Source organism: Malus domestica, chromosome 02 (assembly GCF_042453785.1).
Source record: "Malus domestica chromosome 02, GDT2T_hap1".
NCBI lineage: Eukaryota > Viridiplantae > Streptophyta > Magnoliopsida > Rosales > Rosaceae > Malus > Malus domestica.
In genome coordinates this window covers 8389764-8406527 of record NC_091662.1, presented here as the reverse complement: position 1 = coordinate 8406527, position 16764 = coordinate 8389764, and the positions used below count along the sequence as shown (strand labels likewise).

The 16764-nt window shown below is 35.1% G+C and overlaps 1 protein-coding gene and 1 long non-coding RNA gene across 2 annotated transcripts; one reads left to right on the top strand and one right to left on the bottom strand.

Annotated features, from left to right (window-relative positions):
* Positions 1–439: 439 nt before the first annotated feature.
* LOC103426760 (subtilisin-like serine-protease S) lies at positions 440–4709 on the top strand. The gene is made up of 11 exons (XM_070807652.1): positions 440–1007; positions 1113–1207; positions 1351–1448; positions 1548–1706; positions 2053–2164; positions 2255–2783; positions 2864–2958; positions 3054–3296; positions 3374–3488; positions 3609–3795; positions 3914–4709. Exons 1-11 carry the CDS (start codon positions 912–914, stop codon positions 4477–4479), a joined length of 2295 nt encoding a protein of 764 aa, XP_070663753.1. The 5' UTR covers positions 440–911; the 3' UTR covers positions 4480–4709.
* A 173-nt stretch (positions 4710–4882) lies between these two features.
* On the bottom strand, positions 4883–6123 carry LOC103406986 (uncharacterized). Its single transcript, XR_524686.3, has 2 exons — positions 5988–6123; positions 4883–5497 (listed from the first exon to the last, which is right to left on the bottom strand). It is a non-coding gene; the product is annotated as an uncharacterized lncRNA (long non-coding RNA).
* Positions 6124–16764: the final 10641 nt, after the last annotated feature.

The following is a 16764-nucleotide window of genomic DNA, read 5'->3' as shown; positions in this document are numbered from 1 at the left end:
ACATGGGTCAATTAACATAGTCGTGTAACTAAGCTGAAGGTTAAAGTGAAATATGAATACAAGTTCATCAGACACTTTATCTTAAATTAACCTAATTTTAGAAAGAAAAATTCAAACTTAGTTACATATGAAGAATACATCAGTTTCGACAATATAACTGCGCTCATATCTGCCTATTTTTACTGATTAATTGAGTAGCACATCACATTTGTACAAATGAATCATTTACTCAAGCAGTTGAGCATGTCTACAAATAAGATATGGTCTCATCAAGACACACCACAAATAACATCCCGACCATTTTTATTTTTACTTAAAAAAAAGACCAATTGGCTGCTTTACCACAATAGGTAACTCTTTTAGAAATCGAGAAGTCTCACGTAAACATTTCAGTTTTTCCTTAACTACCATTGTGTGGTTCTTCGGTATGCCCTCCATTAAAATGCTAAACAATGTGTATCGTGATGATGATATAGTGGGTTGCTTGAGTGCTCCCCCAACTGCTATGTTTGCCGTCTTTTGATTACCAAAGATCGCTTTTTTAACGGTCCGGGTTTCAGGGTTTCACCTTTTAAGGTTGGTTTTTGGGTGCAAACTGTGGAGCCAAACCACAATCTCCTCTCTCTCTCTCTCTCTCTCTCTCTAGTTTTGCCACCGCTCACCCACTCTCTTCACACTCTGACCTCTGTCACCAATATTGCCTTCACGTTTCATCATCATCGGCGGTTGCTTTGTAACTGGGTATTTTTGCAAAAGCAATCAATCCCTCTGTTAAAAAAAGGACCAGAATTTTCCCTCCTCATAAAAAAAACATCTTCTTCTTCTTGTTCTTTCTCTTATCCAACTGTTTGGCTCCCTCTTCATATTTATATCTCTTTGGGAAAGGAGAAAAAGAGTGGGGCACTTGAAAAATGGAGTCTTTTTGTTGTACTGGGAGAATCAGCAGCGTTCTTCTTCTGTTCTTATGTGTTCTTGCTGCTGAAATTAGCATTTGCCTTTCATCCAAGGTATAAAATAAATTCTGGGTTTTTTTTTTAAATTTTACGTTTTTCTTCTTTTTTGATAGTTTTCAGTGAGATTTTTTATTTATTTATTTTTTTTTTGTGTTTTAGGTGTATGTAGTTTATATGGGAAGCAAAAATGGTGAGGACCCAGATGAAATTTTGACACAAAACCATGAAATGCTTGCTTTTGTGCATACTGGAAGGTCAGTTTTTCAGAAAGTCCCTTCCTTTTTTCTTTCATTTAAATAAGATCACAAATATATATGTGTGTGTGTGTATTTCTGATCTGGGGTCGCTTGCTCATCTCTGATTGTGTTGGTGATTTGCATCAATGGTGTTGAAACAGCATGGAGGAAGCTCGGGCATCTCACCTTTACAGTTACAGACATGGCTTCAGAGGCTTTGCAGCCAAGTTAACTGACCTCCAAGCTTTCCAAATTTCCAGTAAGTTCCCCAAAACCACTTCAAGTAACTATAAATTTATAACGTGAGAATAAAAAATCATGGGTTTGTGATTTAAAACATGGCTAATTGAATTGACAGAGATGCCGGGAGTTGTTTCGGTTTTCCCCAATTCGAAAAGAAAGTTGCACACCACACATTCCTGGGATTTCATGGGCCTTTTGGGTGAAGAAACCATGGAGATTATTGGGTATTCCACCAAGAACCAAGTTGATGTCATTGTTGGTTTCATTGATACTGGTAAGCACTGAGCTCTGATCACTTTTTTTTTTTTCTTACCATTATTTTTACTAATTTACTCTTTCTTTTGTGCATCTGGATCTATAAAACAATCTCTATTAAGTATTATTGTTCAGTCAACTATTATTGATTCATTGCCAATTTGTTGACTTAGTCCCCTGTTTTGTTTATATTATAAGGCATCTTATCTCCTCTCACGTGACTCCTGTGGCATGAAAATGCCCCATAATTTTTGCTTTCTGTACACATGAATGCTTTTGGTCTGATTGAAGCTATTTATGGACTAATTGTTTAAAGGGAAATATAGATTTTCCTTAATAATACTATTATTCACTGTCACGAGCAGGAATTTGGCCTGAATCTCCAAGTTTTGATGATGCCAACATGCCTCCTGTGCCAGCTAGATGGAAGGGGCGTTGTGAATCAGGAGAAAAATTCACCGCTTTAACTTGCAACAGGTTGTTTTGTGGTTTGAATGGACAGTTTAGTTTAATTAATGGATGTTTACGATTGGTAAATCTCAAATGGTTAAAAACTTTTTTCCATAGGAAAGTGATTGGCGCTCGATACTATAATTCTGGTTATGAAGCCGAGGAAGAGTCAACAACTACAGTGTCATTCAGATCACCAAGGGACAGCTCAGGTCATGGCAGTCACACAGCCTCTATAGCTGCTGGTCGGTACGTGTTAAACATGACTTATAAGGGATTGGCGGCTGGAGGGGCAAGAGGAGGGGCACCAATGGCTAGGATTGCAGTATACAAGACATGTTGGAACTCTGGTTGTTATGACGTTGACTTACTAGCGGCCTTTGATGATGCTATCAGAGACGGGGTTGACATCATGTCTGTGTCTCTAGGTCCTGATGCTCCTCAGGGAGACTATTTCAGTGACGCCATTTCTATCGGATCATTTCATGCTGCTAGGCATGGAATTCTAGTGGTTGCTTCTTCTGGAAATGAAGGAAACCCAGGTTCTGCAACAAATTTAGCCCCATGGATGCTCACTGTTGGTGCAAGTTCAACAGATAGGGATTTCACTTCTGATATCATACTAGAAAATGGTGCTAATTTCACGGTAATTCTATCGACTTCTTATGTTTCAAGAGATTTGTGCATTATTTTCGCAAGCCTTATAAGTTCTGAATGCTTGATTAGGGTGAAAGTCTCAGTGTCCTCGAAATGAAAGCCTCAGCAAGAATTATTTCTGCCTCTGAAGCCAATGCAGGGTATTTTACTCCGTATCAATCCAGGTGAATCAAAAGGTACTTGGAAGTGAGTTCTATTTAGATGATGATGCATAGGGAATACTTAGGTCACACTTTCTCTACTGCAATTTGTGTTGCAGTTACTGTTTAGAAAGTTCCTTGAATAGAACCAAGGCCAGAGGGAAGGTTCTGGTCTGTCGACACGCTGAGAGTTCAACGGAGTCAAAGCTCGCTAAAAGTATGCTAGTGGAAAAAGCTGGTGGTGTTGGGATGGTTCTCATTGATGATGCAGATAAGGATATTGCTGTCCCATTTGTTATCCCTTCTGCTATCGTTGGACAGAGGATAGGGCATCAAATTTTATCTTACATTATACGTGCACGGTTAGTCTTATAAACTAAAACATTCAAACTTTCTGTTTTTGAGTTTCTGTTTAATTGATTTCGACCGATGTGCACAGAAAACCCAAGTCGCGAATTTTGCCTGCAAAAACTATACTTGGACTGAAACCTGCACCTCGTGTTACAGCATTTTCTTCAAAAGGCCCCAATTCTTTGACACCAGAGATTTTGAAGGTAAATGATAACTAATGGTCAGAAATCACAATGTACCGGCTTTGTAATCAATTAGTTCCACATCTTCATGCTCTCTCTCTATGTTATAGAAAACCTTATAACTACTATTTTGCTTTGTAGCCCGATGTCACAGCTCCTGGACTAAATATACTAGCATCTTGGTCCCCAGCAGCAGGGAATAAGCTGTTCAACATTCTTTCTGGTACTTCCATGGCTTGCCCACATGTAACAGGAATCGCCGCCTTGATTAAGGCCGTTTATCCATCATGGTCCCCAGCAGCCATTAGATCCGCAATCATGACTACAGGTAATATTTCATTAGCTGAAACAACAACAAACTTGCAAGCTCAAACAGAGAGTTTTCCAGTCATCAACTTTGTGCCTATGATTGTATCGAAGAATCTGACAACGAATGGAACTTACAGCTACACTTCTGGATAAGAACTCCAAACCCATCCTAGTGGACCCGGAAGGAAGAAGGGGCAACGCATTCGATTATGGCTCAGGCTTTGTGAACCCGAAAAGAGTCCTTGACCCAGGTCTTGTCTACGACGCACATTCAGCAGACTACGTAGAATTCCTTTGTTCAGTTGGTTATGACAAGAAGGCGGTCCACCAAATCACACGAGACAATAGTACATGTAAGCAGGCATTCCGAACAGCATCTGACCTGAACTATCCATCTATCACGGTGCCATATCTTGTAGGCAACTTCTCGGTAACTAGAACAGTGACCAATGTTGGGAGGCCAAAGAGTATCTATAGAGCAGCGGTGTCCCCACCCATCGGAATCAATGTTACCATCGTCCCAAATCGATTAATCTTCAATAGGTTTGGCCAGAAGATAAAGTTCACAGTAAACTTCAAGGTGGCTGCTCCACCAGCGAAGGGATATGCATTCGGGTTCTTTTCATGGGTACGTGGACGATCAAGAGTTACCAGCCCCCTGGTTGTCCGAGTTGCACATTCAAACTCAGGGCTGCTGAGGTAACAACCCTCCCCGAAAATTAGATTACAACCTTTGTTATCCTTACAGATAATAGAAACCTTACACACTAAGAAGCCAATGCAGAATAAAGATTAAAATCCTAGGTTACCTACAATATCTACACTCGCAGCTTGAATTATTATCAGATTATTTGTAATTTTTGTGGTTGAAATGAGATTTAAGTGTTAAACCAAGTTTATCAAAGAAATATTTACTCTGGATTGTGGCTTAAATTCTGTTATACCGCAATTTATTTGTTTTCGCTTCCTCCGGCGTTCTCTGTATCCAACCGAGTTTCATCCGGCGTTCTCTGTGTCCAACAGAGCATTTGCTTTCATGTTTCGGTTGTGTGAATCACAGAACGTAAATTTCTGCATTTGACAAATGAAATTTCTGACTAGCAACATTAGCTCCAAAACAATACCCGCCGACAGTCTCATTCATCGTTTCGATCATCAAAGTGTGCCGAAGAAGTTTTAACATTAATAAGTCGGCATAATGACCATTCTCTAATCTTTGAGATCACACGTCTAGCAATTTACAAGTGTGCAAATTTAACCACAAAAACCGGTAACGATATCGAGAGATAAGCTACGATAAATGCAACCCCTGCGGCTGCAATTCCGAAGGATCAACAAGGCCTTCTAGCACAACAAGCTTGTCCAAGAGTGCATGCTTCTCGTCCTCGAGGGTCTTGACCTCATCTTCAACCTCTCTTAGATCTCTCCCCAACGCAAAGCTCTCTTCTTCCAGCAGCAGATACTTGAGCCTCAGTGCACGGTACCCACTTCCAGATGGGGAGGACTCCGGCAACGAATCTGAGCTCAACCTCTCTGGCTGCTGCTGGAACGACGGAGAAACTTCATTCTTCATGTTTCTTTTGGTTCCTTTATGCCCTGCTTTTACCGGGAGTGGAGGAGGGCCTTCTGGGTCGAGGGTTTCTTTTTCTTCAGCTTAGGAGTCGAAAACTCATCGGCCAGCGGCTTCTTCGGATCCTGCATTTATCACCAAATGCTGCAATCTCCAATTCACAAGGATGGATGCATTAGAAACCCTAACAAATCATTGGTACCAAAACACCACAATAACTTAATTCTGATCAATGTTTGCATACAACTTGAAATCCCATTACAATTTAAATTCAAATACCAAAGATTTCAACTTTCAAGTCACAAGTTTAAGCCTGCAAAATAACTCTTGAGGAATTCCCAAATTTATATAAATCTATGCAATTATGCGAAAAACGCTAACCCTAAAAACCCAATTCAAGACATCAATCTTCATTCATATCTCCAATAAAGCTTCAATCTTTCTTCTCGAGAAAGAAAAAAAAAGTAAAATCAACAAAAAAAAAATGGATGAACCCTAGAATTCCAATTCAGTCGATTAACACATCAAATCAAATTTGGGGATTTAAATCCATTCGTTTCCAGCAGCGCAAAGTAAATAATTGAAACCGACGAAAAGAAAATAAGATTTCAACGAGGGGGTGGAGGAAGAGGAGGAAGTACCTGAAGATGAAGCTGTGACCTTGGGGAGTTTCCGGCAGCGTTTTCCGTTCGGAGCGTCTGCGTTTTGGGGTTTATGTGGCTTTTGATTTTTAATGCTATCTGTGATCTGTGGCCAACTGTTTGACACCACTTTTGGGGACAATGATTGTCTGCCTTTTCACTTTTAGAATTTGTGTGGTCACGGTTAAGTCACATCAATATTTTATATTTTTTTTTTTTATCTTATTATTTCAATAAAAAATAATATAAAATATTAACGTGGCTTAATCCCATATAAAATAGAAAGGTAACGGGAGAGCAGACAAACTTTTGGAGGTCGCCATGATTACGAGAGACATGGTGTGCGCTGTTCTTCGGTGTGAGCCTGCTGCCTGGTCGACCTGCTTCTCTAGTCTCCAGTTCTCATACACTTTTATACCCTCATATTTTGTGCGATCATGGTTAAGTCACGTCAATATTTTATATTAATTTTTTTATAGAAATAATAAAATAAAAAGTAATTGCAATATAAAATGTTGACATAATTTAACTGTGATAATACAAATAAGAGGAGATGAAAATATATGGAAATTGGAAGGGCAAAGAAGTCAGGTCCCTACCTGGTACTTTATTTGCCTTTTCCCTTTGCTCACTTTGGATTGGATTTCTCATGTTATTTTTTGTTTTATATTATTTTTAAAAAATATATTATGTTTCTATGTAAACTAAACACACTTATATATACAATTATTTACAATAATACAGCAAAATTTGTGTTTAGTTAGTGATTCTCGTTGGATATGTTAATGAATATTAGCATATGCCAACACATTAAGTGTGCGTGAATATTTTTTATTTTTGTTTTTAAAATGAAGGAGAGAAGAAGATAGTGAAAAGAACGTGAAAGTGGGGAGAAAAAGAAGAGAGGTTTATTTTTTTAATTTTTATTTGAGACATGTTAGAATCACATTTAAGTGAAGCTTTAAAAACGACATAATTTTTGGAAGGAGAGGGGAAGAAAGTGAAAGAGAACGTGGAATGGGGAGAGGGGGAAGATAGGTTTATTTTTTTATATTTTTAATTAGAGATATCTTAGAATATGTGAGGCTTTAAAAGGAAAACAAAATTTTGGCTATGCGAAACTACATTACTGCCTATGCTTTTTATTTATGTTCAGTTTTGATTAGAGGGTTAAAATGGTAATTTTATGAAAGTTTGGTTGACAATGAGGGTTATATTAATATGTAGTTTAGAGCCCTATACAAGATATCTTAGAATCAAAATTTTAGTTGTATGAAATTACATTACTGCCCATGTTTTTATTTATGTTCAGTTTTGATTAGAGGATTAGAATGGTAATTTTATAAAATTTTGGTTGAAAATGAGAGTTCTATTAATGTATAGTTTAAATTGGTGTATAAACAAAAACTCATGAATTTAATAAATTTTAATTTCTATTTTACGAGTTGAACCTAAACAATTGTTGTCGGCAGTCCAAAAAATTCATTATCAACTCCTTTACGCTTAAATTTTTGCACGAGAGAGTTTGCACATAAAAGAGCGCACAATGAACATTTTAAAGAACTAATAACAATACTCATAAACTTAATTACATAATACTTCTAAATGAAAATCGAACGTATTTCCTTGGGTGTTGAATTCGTCTTCTAAATGAAGAAGCATGAATCATAATTGGAGAAATTTTTCACTGTACAGGATACACGGTCCAATAAATCAAGCATCATAATACAAGTGGTTGAAATTTTTTTTTTTTAAGTATTCAACCATTTGTATTATAACACTTGATATCTCAAACCGTACTTCCAACACACTGAAAAAATCTATCCTATAATTGACCATTCTATAGATTTCAATCATGGTACAACTTGACTAGTTTTTTCTGCTAGTGGCGCTAAAATTCTTCTCACCCTCTAATACAAAAGTTCAGACCATTCTATAGATTTCAATCATGGTACAACTTGACTAGTTTTTTCTGCTAGTGGCGCTAAAATTCTTCTCACCCTCTAATACAAAAGTTCAATAGTTACAACTTGACTAGTTCTGCTAGTGGCGCCCAAATTCGTCTCACCCTCCAATACAAAAGTTCAATAGGTTACAACTTGACTAGTTCTTCTCTGCAAGTTCAGCCAAAATTCTTCTCACCCTCTAATACAAAAGTTCAATATGTTTCAATCATGGTACACTTAACTAGTTTTTTTTTTTCTGCTAGTGGCGCCAAAATTCATCTCACCCTCTAATACAAAAGTTCAATAGGTTACAACTTGACTAGTTTTTTTTTGCTAGTGGCGACAAAATTCTTCTCACCCTCTAATACAAAAGTTCAATATGTTTCAATCATGGTACACTTGACTAGTTTTTTTTTCTGCTAGTGGCGCCAAAATTCGTCTCACCTTCTAATACAAAAGTTCAATAGGTTACAACTTGACTAGTTCTGCTAGTGGCGCCAAAATTCGTCTGACCCTCTAATACAAAAGTTCAGTATGTTTCAATCATACTTGACTAGTTTTTTTTTTCTGCTAGTGGCGCCAAAATTCGTCTCACCCTCTAATACAAAAGTTCAGAACGGATCCTTTTCCTATGGATCTCGTGATCGTGATCATTTATCGTACATCGTGCGATCAGTTTTCGTTAAGTACTATTTATATTTAATTTTAAATTTTGAAATGATTTATGACCGCACGATGTACGATAAACAGTCACGATCAAGAAATTCCTAAGATCCCTAGAAAAAGGATCCGGCGAAAATCCTTTCCCAAAAGTTCAACTGGTACACGTTTTTCAGGCATTGTTAGTTGCTCTCATCAATTTTTCGTATAAAACATTGCAAGTGCTTCTCATGGGATTCTTTAAAAATTGGATATGTATCGATATTTCAGACGTTAATTTACAAGTATAATTCTTTTGCTTAATGGTATCAATGTTTGAAATTTCTTCGATACATTCGATATTTTTGTGGAAATATTAGAAAAATCAGAGTGGAAAGAGGGGTGAAATCTAAATTTCACCTCATATCGGAGAAACTCTTAAATTTCGGCTAAAATCAACAAATTTCGTCGATATTTCCGACATATCAAATAAATAAATATGACAAACTGCCATATGACATTTCCTAAAGTTTCATTTAAATTTCTACATTCTTTAGCAAATTTCATCCATTTCCATGAAAAGCAATCAATATCTAATATCTATAAATATTTCTACAAATTTACATATCGAACCAATAATATTTTAAACACTAAATGATAGTACATAAATTTAATAGTGTTCACATGGAGATAATTGAAGTAATGGTCCTTAACTTTAGCTTAATTGGAGCTTTGGCCCTGAACTAAAAATTTGTAGTATAGGTCCCTGAACTTGTTATACTGTGGAGCAATGAACATTTTCTCTAACTTCGTTAGAACTTCCATCCAAAGTAAAGGGTTTACAGGGACCAAAAATTGATGGAAGTTCTAACGGAGTTAGCCAAAATGAACATTACTCTTCATTATTATAAGTTCAAGGGCCAATACTCATGAATTTTTAGTTCAAGAACTAAAGCTCCAATTAAGCTCAAGTTAAGTGACTGTTAAGCTAAAGTTATACGAAAACTATAAAAAATAAAAAAAATAAAAAAATTGTTATTGGCACTCTAAAAATCTCATTTTACACTGCAAACTTTATATAATTAGAAAGAAAAGTACACTTGTGAGGAGTGTAGAATGAGTTTTTTGGAGTGCTAATAACAGTTCCAAAAAAAACATTATTCTACATACATACCATTAAAAAAAAAGAATTATAATTGTAAATTAAAGGGCGTGAAGTGCAAACACGCAGACAACACAACACAAACGCTCACTCGTTTTCAGTTTTCAATTTTTATGTGTGCCTTTAAGAGTAAGCAGGAAGGGGTGTGATATCCACACACCCCATTTTACTTTTCACATACCTTTTTAATTTTCGACCGTCATATCGGATGAATTGAAGAAAATTAATGAATAGAAATTATCAAGGAGTGCGTGAGAAGTAAAGTGATATATATGAATAGCACACCCCAAGTAGGAAACATAAATGAAATAGAACGTGCTGATAAAAAAAAGCGACTTAGTTTCCGAAAAAAAAAAACCGGCTTTTGCAAACTCCATGACTAGCTACAAGTTGCTTTTGACCTTATTATCTGCTTTAGAAAATCAAGGGAATTTTCAATTAGAAAAAAGTGCTTCTGAAAGCAAGAAATAAGAAGCCGATTACCAAAAAAATGGAAGAAATTGAGAATCTCGCAGACTCTATTTTTAGATGGTGTCAAGCTAGTAAGTGACAAATTTAGGTAAGAGCCATGTTTATTGGAATAAAGTTATATCTTCTTTTCCTTAATTTCAAACCTAACAAAATAAATATGGGGTTTTTGAACATTAATCAGTGCAAAAGATTAAAATTTTAAAAAAAACTTAGTGCTAAATTAAATATTTAATTTAATAATCCCTTGAAGTGTACTTTTATCAAAAATTACATTCAATTTTTGTTATTTAATGTGTATTTTTATTTAATCTCTCCACATTAAATTTTAATTTTATTAATATGCACATATTTAGTTTTGTAATTATAAATGAACGTAAATGAGAAAATATTAAAAGAAATTTGTGATACAAAAATATATAAATACATAAGTGTATAGAAATGATTGTGCCAAAATATATAAAATTGACTTTGTACTGAAATATTTGTACCTACATGATTGTACTGAAATATATTACAATGAACATAAATGTATATACCGAAATGTATTATATTGAATTAATGTACCTAAATGTCAATACCAAAATGTATATACCAAAATGTATGTATCGAAATGTCAATACCGAAATATATGTACCTAAATGTCAATACCGAAATGCATGTACCTAAATGTCATTATTGAAATGTATGTACCAAAATGTACATACTTAAATGTATGTACCGAAAATATAATATATTGAATTAATGTACCTAAAAGTCAATACTCAAATATGTGTACCAAAATGTACGTAACGAAATGCATTATATTGAATCAATGTACATTTATGTTTGTACCAATGGATATACCAAAATATTCAAATGTATTAATGTACCTAAATGAAAAACATACAAAATTGTTATCGGAATATATATTACAAAAAAATTAGTTGCCTAAATATAAACATTAAAATATATTATGATGAATGAAATAAAAAATAAATTTAATGTAATTAATACATTAAAATAAAAATAAAAAGATAAATAAAACATCAAAATATAACTAATAAATGATATGATTAAATGTACTAGGGATTAAAATTGGATTTTAATCTTACATAAGGTTATAATCTAAAACTTATCTTTTTGGGTAAAGTACAAAAAACTACATCAACTATTGGTGTCACGACACTTTCATACCTCATCTTTTAAAATTGACAAAGTCATACCTCATCTTACGAATTTGTGCCAATTTTATACCTTCCGTTAGTTTGGCGTGAATTTCTCAGTTAAATGCTGATGTGGCTTGATCCGGGACCCATTTTCTATTAAAAATTAGTAAAATATTATTAAAAACTAAAAAGAATCATTTAATAATTTGTAAATATTAAAATAATAAAGAAAAGTAAAAATATATAAAATAAAAAATAAAAAACCCTCACGTCCCTTTCCGCACCCCCTCCCTTCTCTCTCTTCTCCCTCATCTTCGTCTTCTTCCCCTCTTCCAGCGCCCTGCAATCCAGAAAAAAAAAAAAAAAAAAAAACAAGAAGAAAAAAAAAACCAATTTATCTTCTCCCCAACTCGCGATTTTCCCCGACCACCTTCCTTTCTTCCCCCCTTCCGTCTTCCCTAAACCCGCACCCACCCTACCCACTACCTGCAACACAAAAAAAAAAACACCAAAACCGCAAGTCTATGTCCGCGTGGAAGGGAAATTTTCACTTCTAACTAGTTCGAAAGATCATAATGTGCCACCAATTAGGGCCAATTTGCTTCGTGTGTTAAAGAAGTATAACTACTTCGTTAACGTTTTATACTTTTGCTTTCATTTTCCATTATTGTGGCATTGATTTGCAATTTTGCATTTCTTGGAATATTTGTAAAAGGAAATAATTGAGCTCAGCCAACCAATTTTGTAGTGATGCTTCCAAATTTTACAAGATTTACTTCAAAATATATTTTCACATTTATAACTGTAAGCTGAATTAATTAGCAATAAATAAACTGAATTAACTAACAAACACTACCAAAAAAAACTTCAGCTTTGAAATCCCATAAGAATTATTACCAACCCAATTGAAAGTAATCAAATTCAAAAACCAAGAAACCAAAATCCACAATCAAAAGCACGTACTTACCCCATCAAATTAATCCGAAGGCGAGCACCCAATTCGACGAAAAGCTCGAACATCTGCCCCAAATCAGCAGCATTTCCATGGGAGTAAAGCATAGTTGCAGAGGCCTTGGGGTGCTTGACGTGTACGGCCACGATTTCATTCCCCTGGCGATATGACCCTACCGTCGAACCTTTGATCGACGGTTGATTTCGATCAATGGGTCTCACATTATTCCTTGAATGCCCATAAGGTTATGTTTTATGTGAATTTCGTATTCTATTGACAAGAGTCTTGAGATGTGGTTTGATAATTGTTTTAGGCGCCGAGCATTCGGAACGCCTTGGTTTTGATGTTAGAGAGTCGTAGCGCGGACCCCAGGTGAGTGGGCATTTGGTTTCTATATATAACTATATACTATTGATTTTCCCAGAAATCCAATTTAAATAAAAGTATGATTTGAAATGCCATGCATAGAATTATATGAAATGTATGAATTGATATATGATGCATATATGTGAATTGGTGCTGTGTAGGGGTGGGTTCGAAAAACTAAAAACCGAAAAAAAATCGAAAACCAAACCAAACCAAACCGAAACCGAAAAAACTGAACCAAACGAAAAAACCGAACCGAATTAATTAAATTAATATTTTTTAATTTTATTTATTTAATTATTTGTTTTGAGTATTATTTTTTAAACCCAATTTTATTTATTTAATTATTTGCTTTGGGTATTATTTTTTAAACCCAATGTGTTGCCAAAAACTTACTACCCTTTTCTCATTTTTCTCACTCCAATTTTACTTCTAATTTTTGATGGTTTGTTTGTTTCATCACTAAAGCAGTTGCTTTCCATTTGTCTCTTGATCAATTATGTTCTTCCGTGTTTGTGTTTTTATTGTTTGAATTGAAATTATGAGTGATTTGGAGTAATAATCATAGAGTAATCAAATCAGCTTGTACAACTTCTCTCTCTGTGCACTCCAGTCCATTTACTTTCATATCTCTGCTGGGTAAAAATTGACGGGGAGAGAGAGGGAGTTAAACATCTTAAATTTCATTTTTTGCTGCTTGACTTTGTAAAAGACTGAAACTTTCACTGCATTCTCTTAGAAAACTAAACATACCATTGGATTTAATGGTTGTTTGTGATTTGGGTTTTACTGCTCTGTTTGCCCCTTATTAATAATCATGTATTGTTTGAGTGATCTCTAGTTTTAAGACTTTCCTTGATATTTTCTCAGGAACCAAACAAGGATTAACCCTGTGTATACTTTGTTTGTTTGCTTGATGTGAAAAAAAAATAATACCCAAAACAAATAATTAATTAAATAATACCGAGAAAAAGAGAATTTAAAATATCATTATTTTTTAAACCCAATTTCCCAGGAACCAAACAAGGATTAACCTTGTGTGTACTTTGTTTTTTTTTAACCCAACCGTGATGTGAAAAAAAAAAAACCGAAACCGAATCGGAAAAAATCGAACCGAACTGAACCGAAATTTTGATTTTGGCAAAAACCGAACCGATTTGAACCGAACCCACCCCTAGTGCTGTGGACGCACAGGTGAGTATCAAGTGAGTTATATGTTGCTCATTGAGTTATGGTTGATGTGAGTTGTGTTGAGAGCTCATAACCTGCACCCCGGTGTTAGTGTTTATGTTATTCACCCCTACACCACACGCTCACCTTGGATCCAGGTTAGGTGCATAGACTTGTCGTATAGACCACTAGAGGTGGTTTCGACTTGTAGATGACTTTAGATGATTGTATAGCTGTTGATGAGAGAAGCACTAGAGCGTATTATTACACTCATTCTTGTCGTACAGACTACTACAGGTAGTTCCGACTCATGTGCAGGGTAGTGCCATACAAATCATAGTTGGTGACTCCAGCTAGAGTGGATATTGAGCTACATGATTAACCGTACAGGACCACTGCAGGGTCTCTGGTTGATTTATTATTTCATCTAATAAAGCTATGCATCCATATTCTGTTATTGACATATAGCATGGCATACTTTCAAAATACTATTTTCAGATTGTGATTTGAGATATATGATGATATATATGTATATATGCTATTTTCTGGGAAAGTATACATATTTTATAGCGAGGGGTTATAAGTGTTGAGAAATGTGATTATTTTCGAAAAGCTTTGTTTTCGCCCACTCACGTTTTCTGTTTTGCGCCCCTCCAGGTTCTAGTAGCAAAGTTCTTATTGACGAGGATTCGTGGCATATCCCTATTTAAGGTGGCTACTCCTGAGGGTATGATCTTTACCCACACTACTGTACTTTACTTATTCTCTGGCAACACGTGTGAAATGGGTCCTTACCCACTGACAACGCACTTTGATATTTAGGCACCTTTAGGTTTAAATTTATTCGAAATTTTCCATATCATCTCTTTATGGCTTCGTCACATTCCAGGTGGCGGCCAGCACAGCTCAATTCGGAGTCCTAGTGGATATTCCAGATCGGGGTGTGTCATTAACGAATTGTGACGCTCTGTGGCTGTTAATGGGTCATGCAAGAAATTACCATGTCTAATATCTAGACCTGATAAATGGGTCGTGTTCGTGTCGGGTTATGGGTCAAGCAAGAAAATCATGTCTAATGTTTAGACTTGACAGATGGATTGCGTTCGTGTCGTTTATGCGTCATACCCGTTTTCGTAACGGGCTCTTAATGTGCAACCCGATAACAACCCAAATCCTTAACGAGTCACCTGATAACGACCAAACTCGTTAACTGGTTATCCTGAAATCTATTATTTTTCGTGTCGTTTTGTGTTGGGTTATAAGTCGTGCAAAAAATTATCAAGCCTACATGTAATAGTGCTACACCTTATTGACAACTTAAATACTACTAGGTTTCGTAATTTTTTGTTTAACAATATTGAAGGGTGTGGATTTGGGTTAATATACATAAAGGGAATCATAATTTGGTATTGGAATCGTCATTTAAGAAAATCGGTTCTAAAACTTTTAACTTATAAATGAAGAAAAATATCATCAAATTTTATGACTGATGACGGAAATTCTATTTCAAATAACTAAAAGCGTTCCTAAACATGTTTGACAAAAAAAATAAAATAAAAGTATGTTTGAAGATCTTATTAATGGGATATATATCAACATTTTAGTGAAGTGGAAGGCATGTGTTTGAATAAATAATTGAGATGAGATGAGAGAACCATATACAATAATTGAATTACGTGGTGTGAAACAAGGTTAAGAAAACTCATGCAGACATTAAATAATTAACAAATCCTTCTACTGTAACACGAGTAATAAAAAAAAAAATTAAAAATAAAAAGTCAGCTCAAAGAGATAAAATTATAAGATATGCGTTGAAGCCTACGTGCAATATAATTATGAGGTTACCAGCATGAGGTGACCTAGTAAATGAGGTGAAAGCTAAGTTTGTATTCCACATATCTGGGAGGGTTCGATTTTTTAGACTAGTGAATTGATAGTAAAAATAATACTAAAATATCTCCTTGAGTTTTCTAACCCTTAAAAAAGTAGACTACGATGCATCGATGGCTTCGTAACCAGATGGTCTCTAAGAAGAAAAAAAAAAGATTATCCGGTAAGGAAAAGAAAAGAGAACAAGGTCCTCTGCCAAGAAAAGTCCTCCTATGCATCCCAACATTGATTTTATGGGTTTTTTTTTATTTCCATAAATATTTATATTTTTGTCCTTCTCGCCTAATAGTCCACTTACAATGTTTGTTAGCTAGACATGAAAAATACATCTATTCTATTAAGAGAATAACCCTTATCAACTTTTTGTCACCTTTTGTTTCAATTTTGCCCTCACTTTTGTGATACACAATGTTGACATGAGAACGGCAAAATAGTAATTTTATACCTTTTGATAAAATAACAATCATATCCCTATTTTTTCAATTTTACCCTCACTTTTGATACACAATGTTGACACGAGGAGGGCAAAATAGTAATTATGTATCATTTTCCTATTTTGCCCTCACTTTTGATACACAATATTTACATAAGGAGGGTAAAATAGTAATTTTGTATCAAAATATTTTCATAAGATAAAAATATGCACTTATTAAAAGAAATTGTCCCACCATCATTTTTCATATAGGTAAGTAAAATCATGATGTTTTTTGGATAGTTTGAATAAACTGAAGCGGTTGCGCTTGAGAATAACGTGGGAGGAGGTGGACGGTTGTTGACACACACAAAGTATGTGCTCTCTGCTAGTATGTATTTAGAAAAATGGATGAACTTAGATCTCATTGCTCTTATCAACTTCAAGGGGTTGGTCTAGTCAAAATTGAGCAAAGGTTTAGAAACTTCAATCCAAGCTTAACTCCCACATATATATTGTTTGGTGTCATTGGCTCTGCTTTGGTATAATGTTTGACCCGGGAGGCTAAAAGCACATTGCCACCTTATGCGATATCAATACTGTATGGAAAGAGAAATTAGTCTA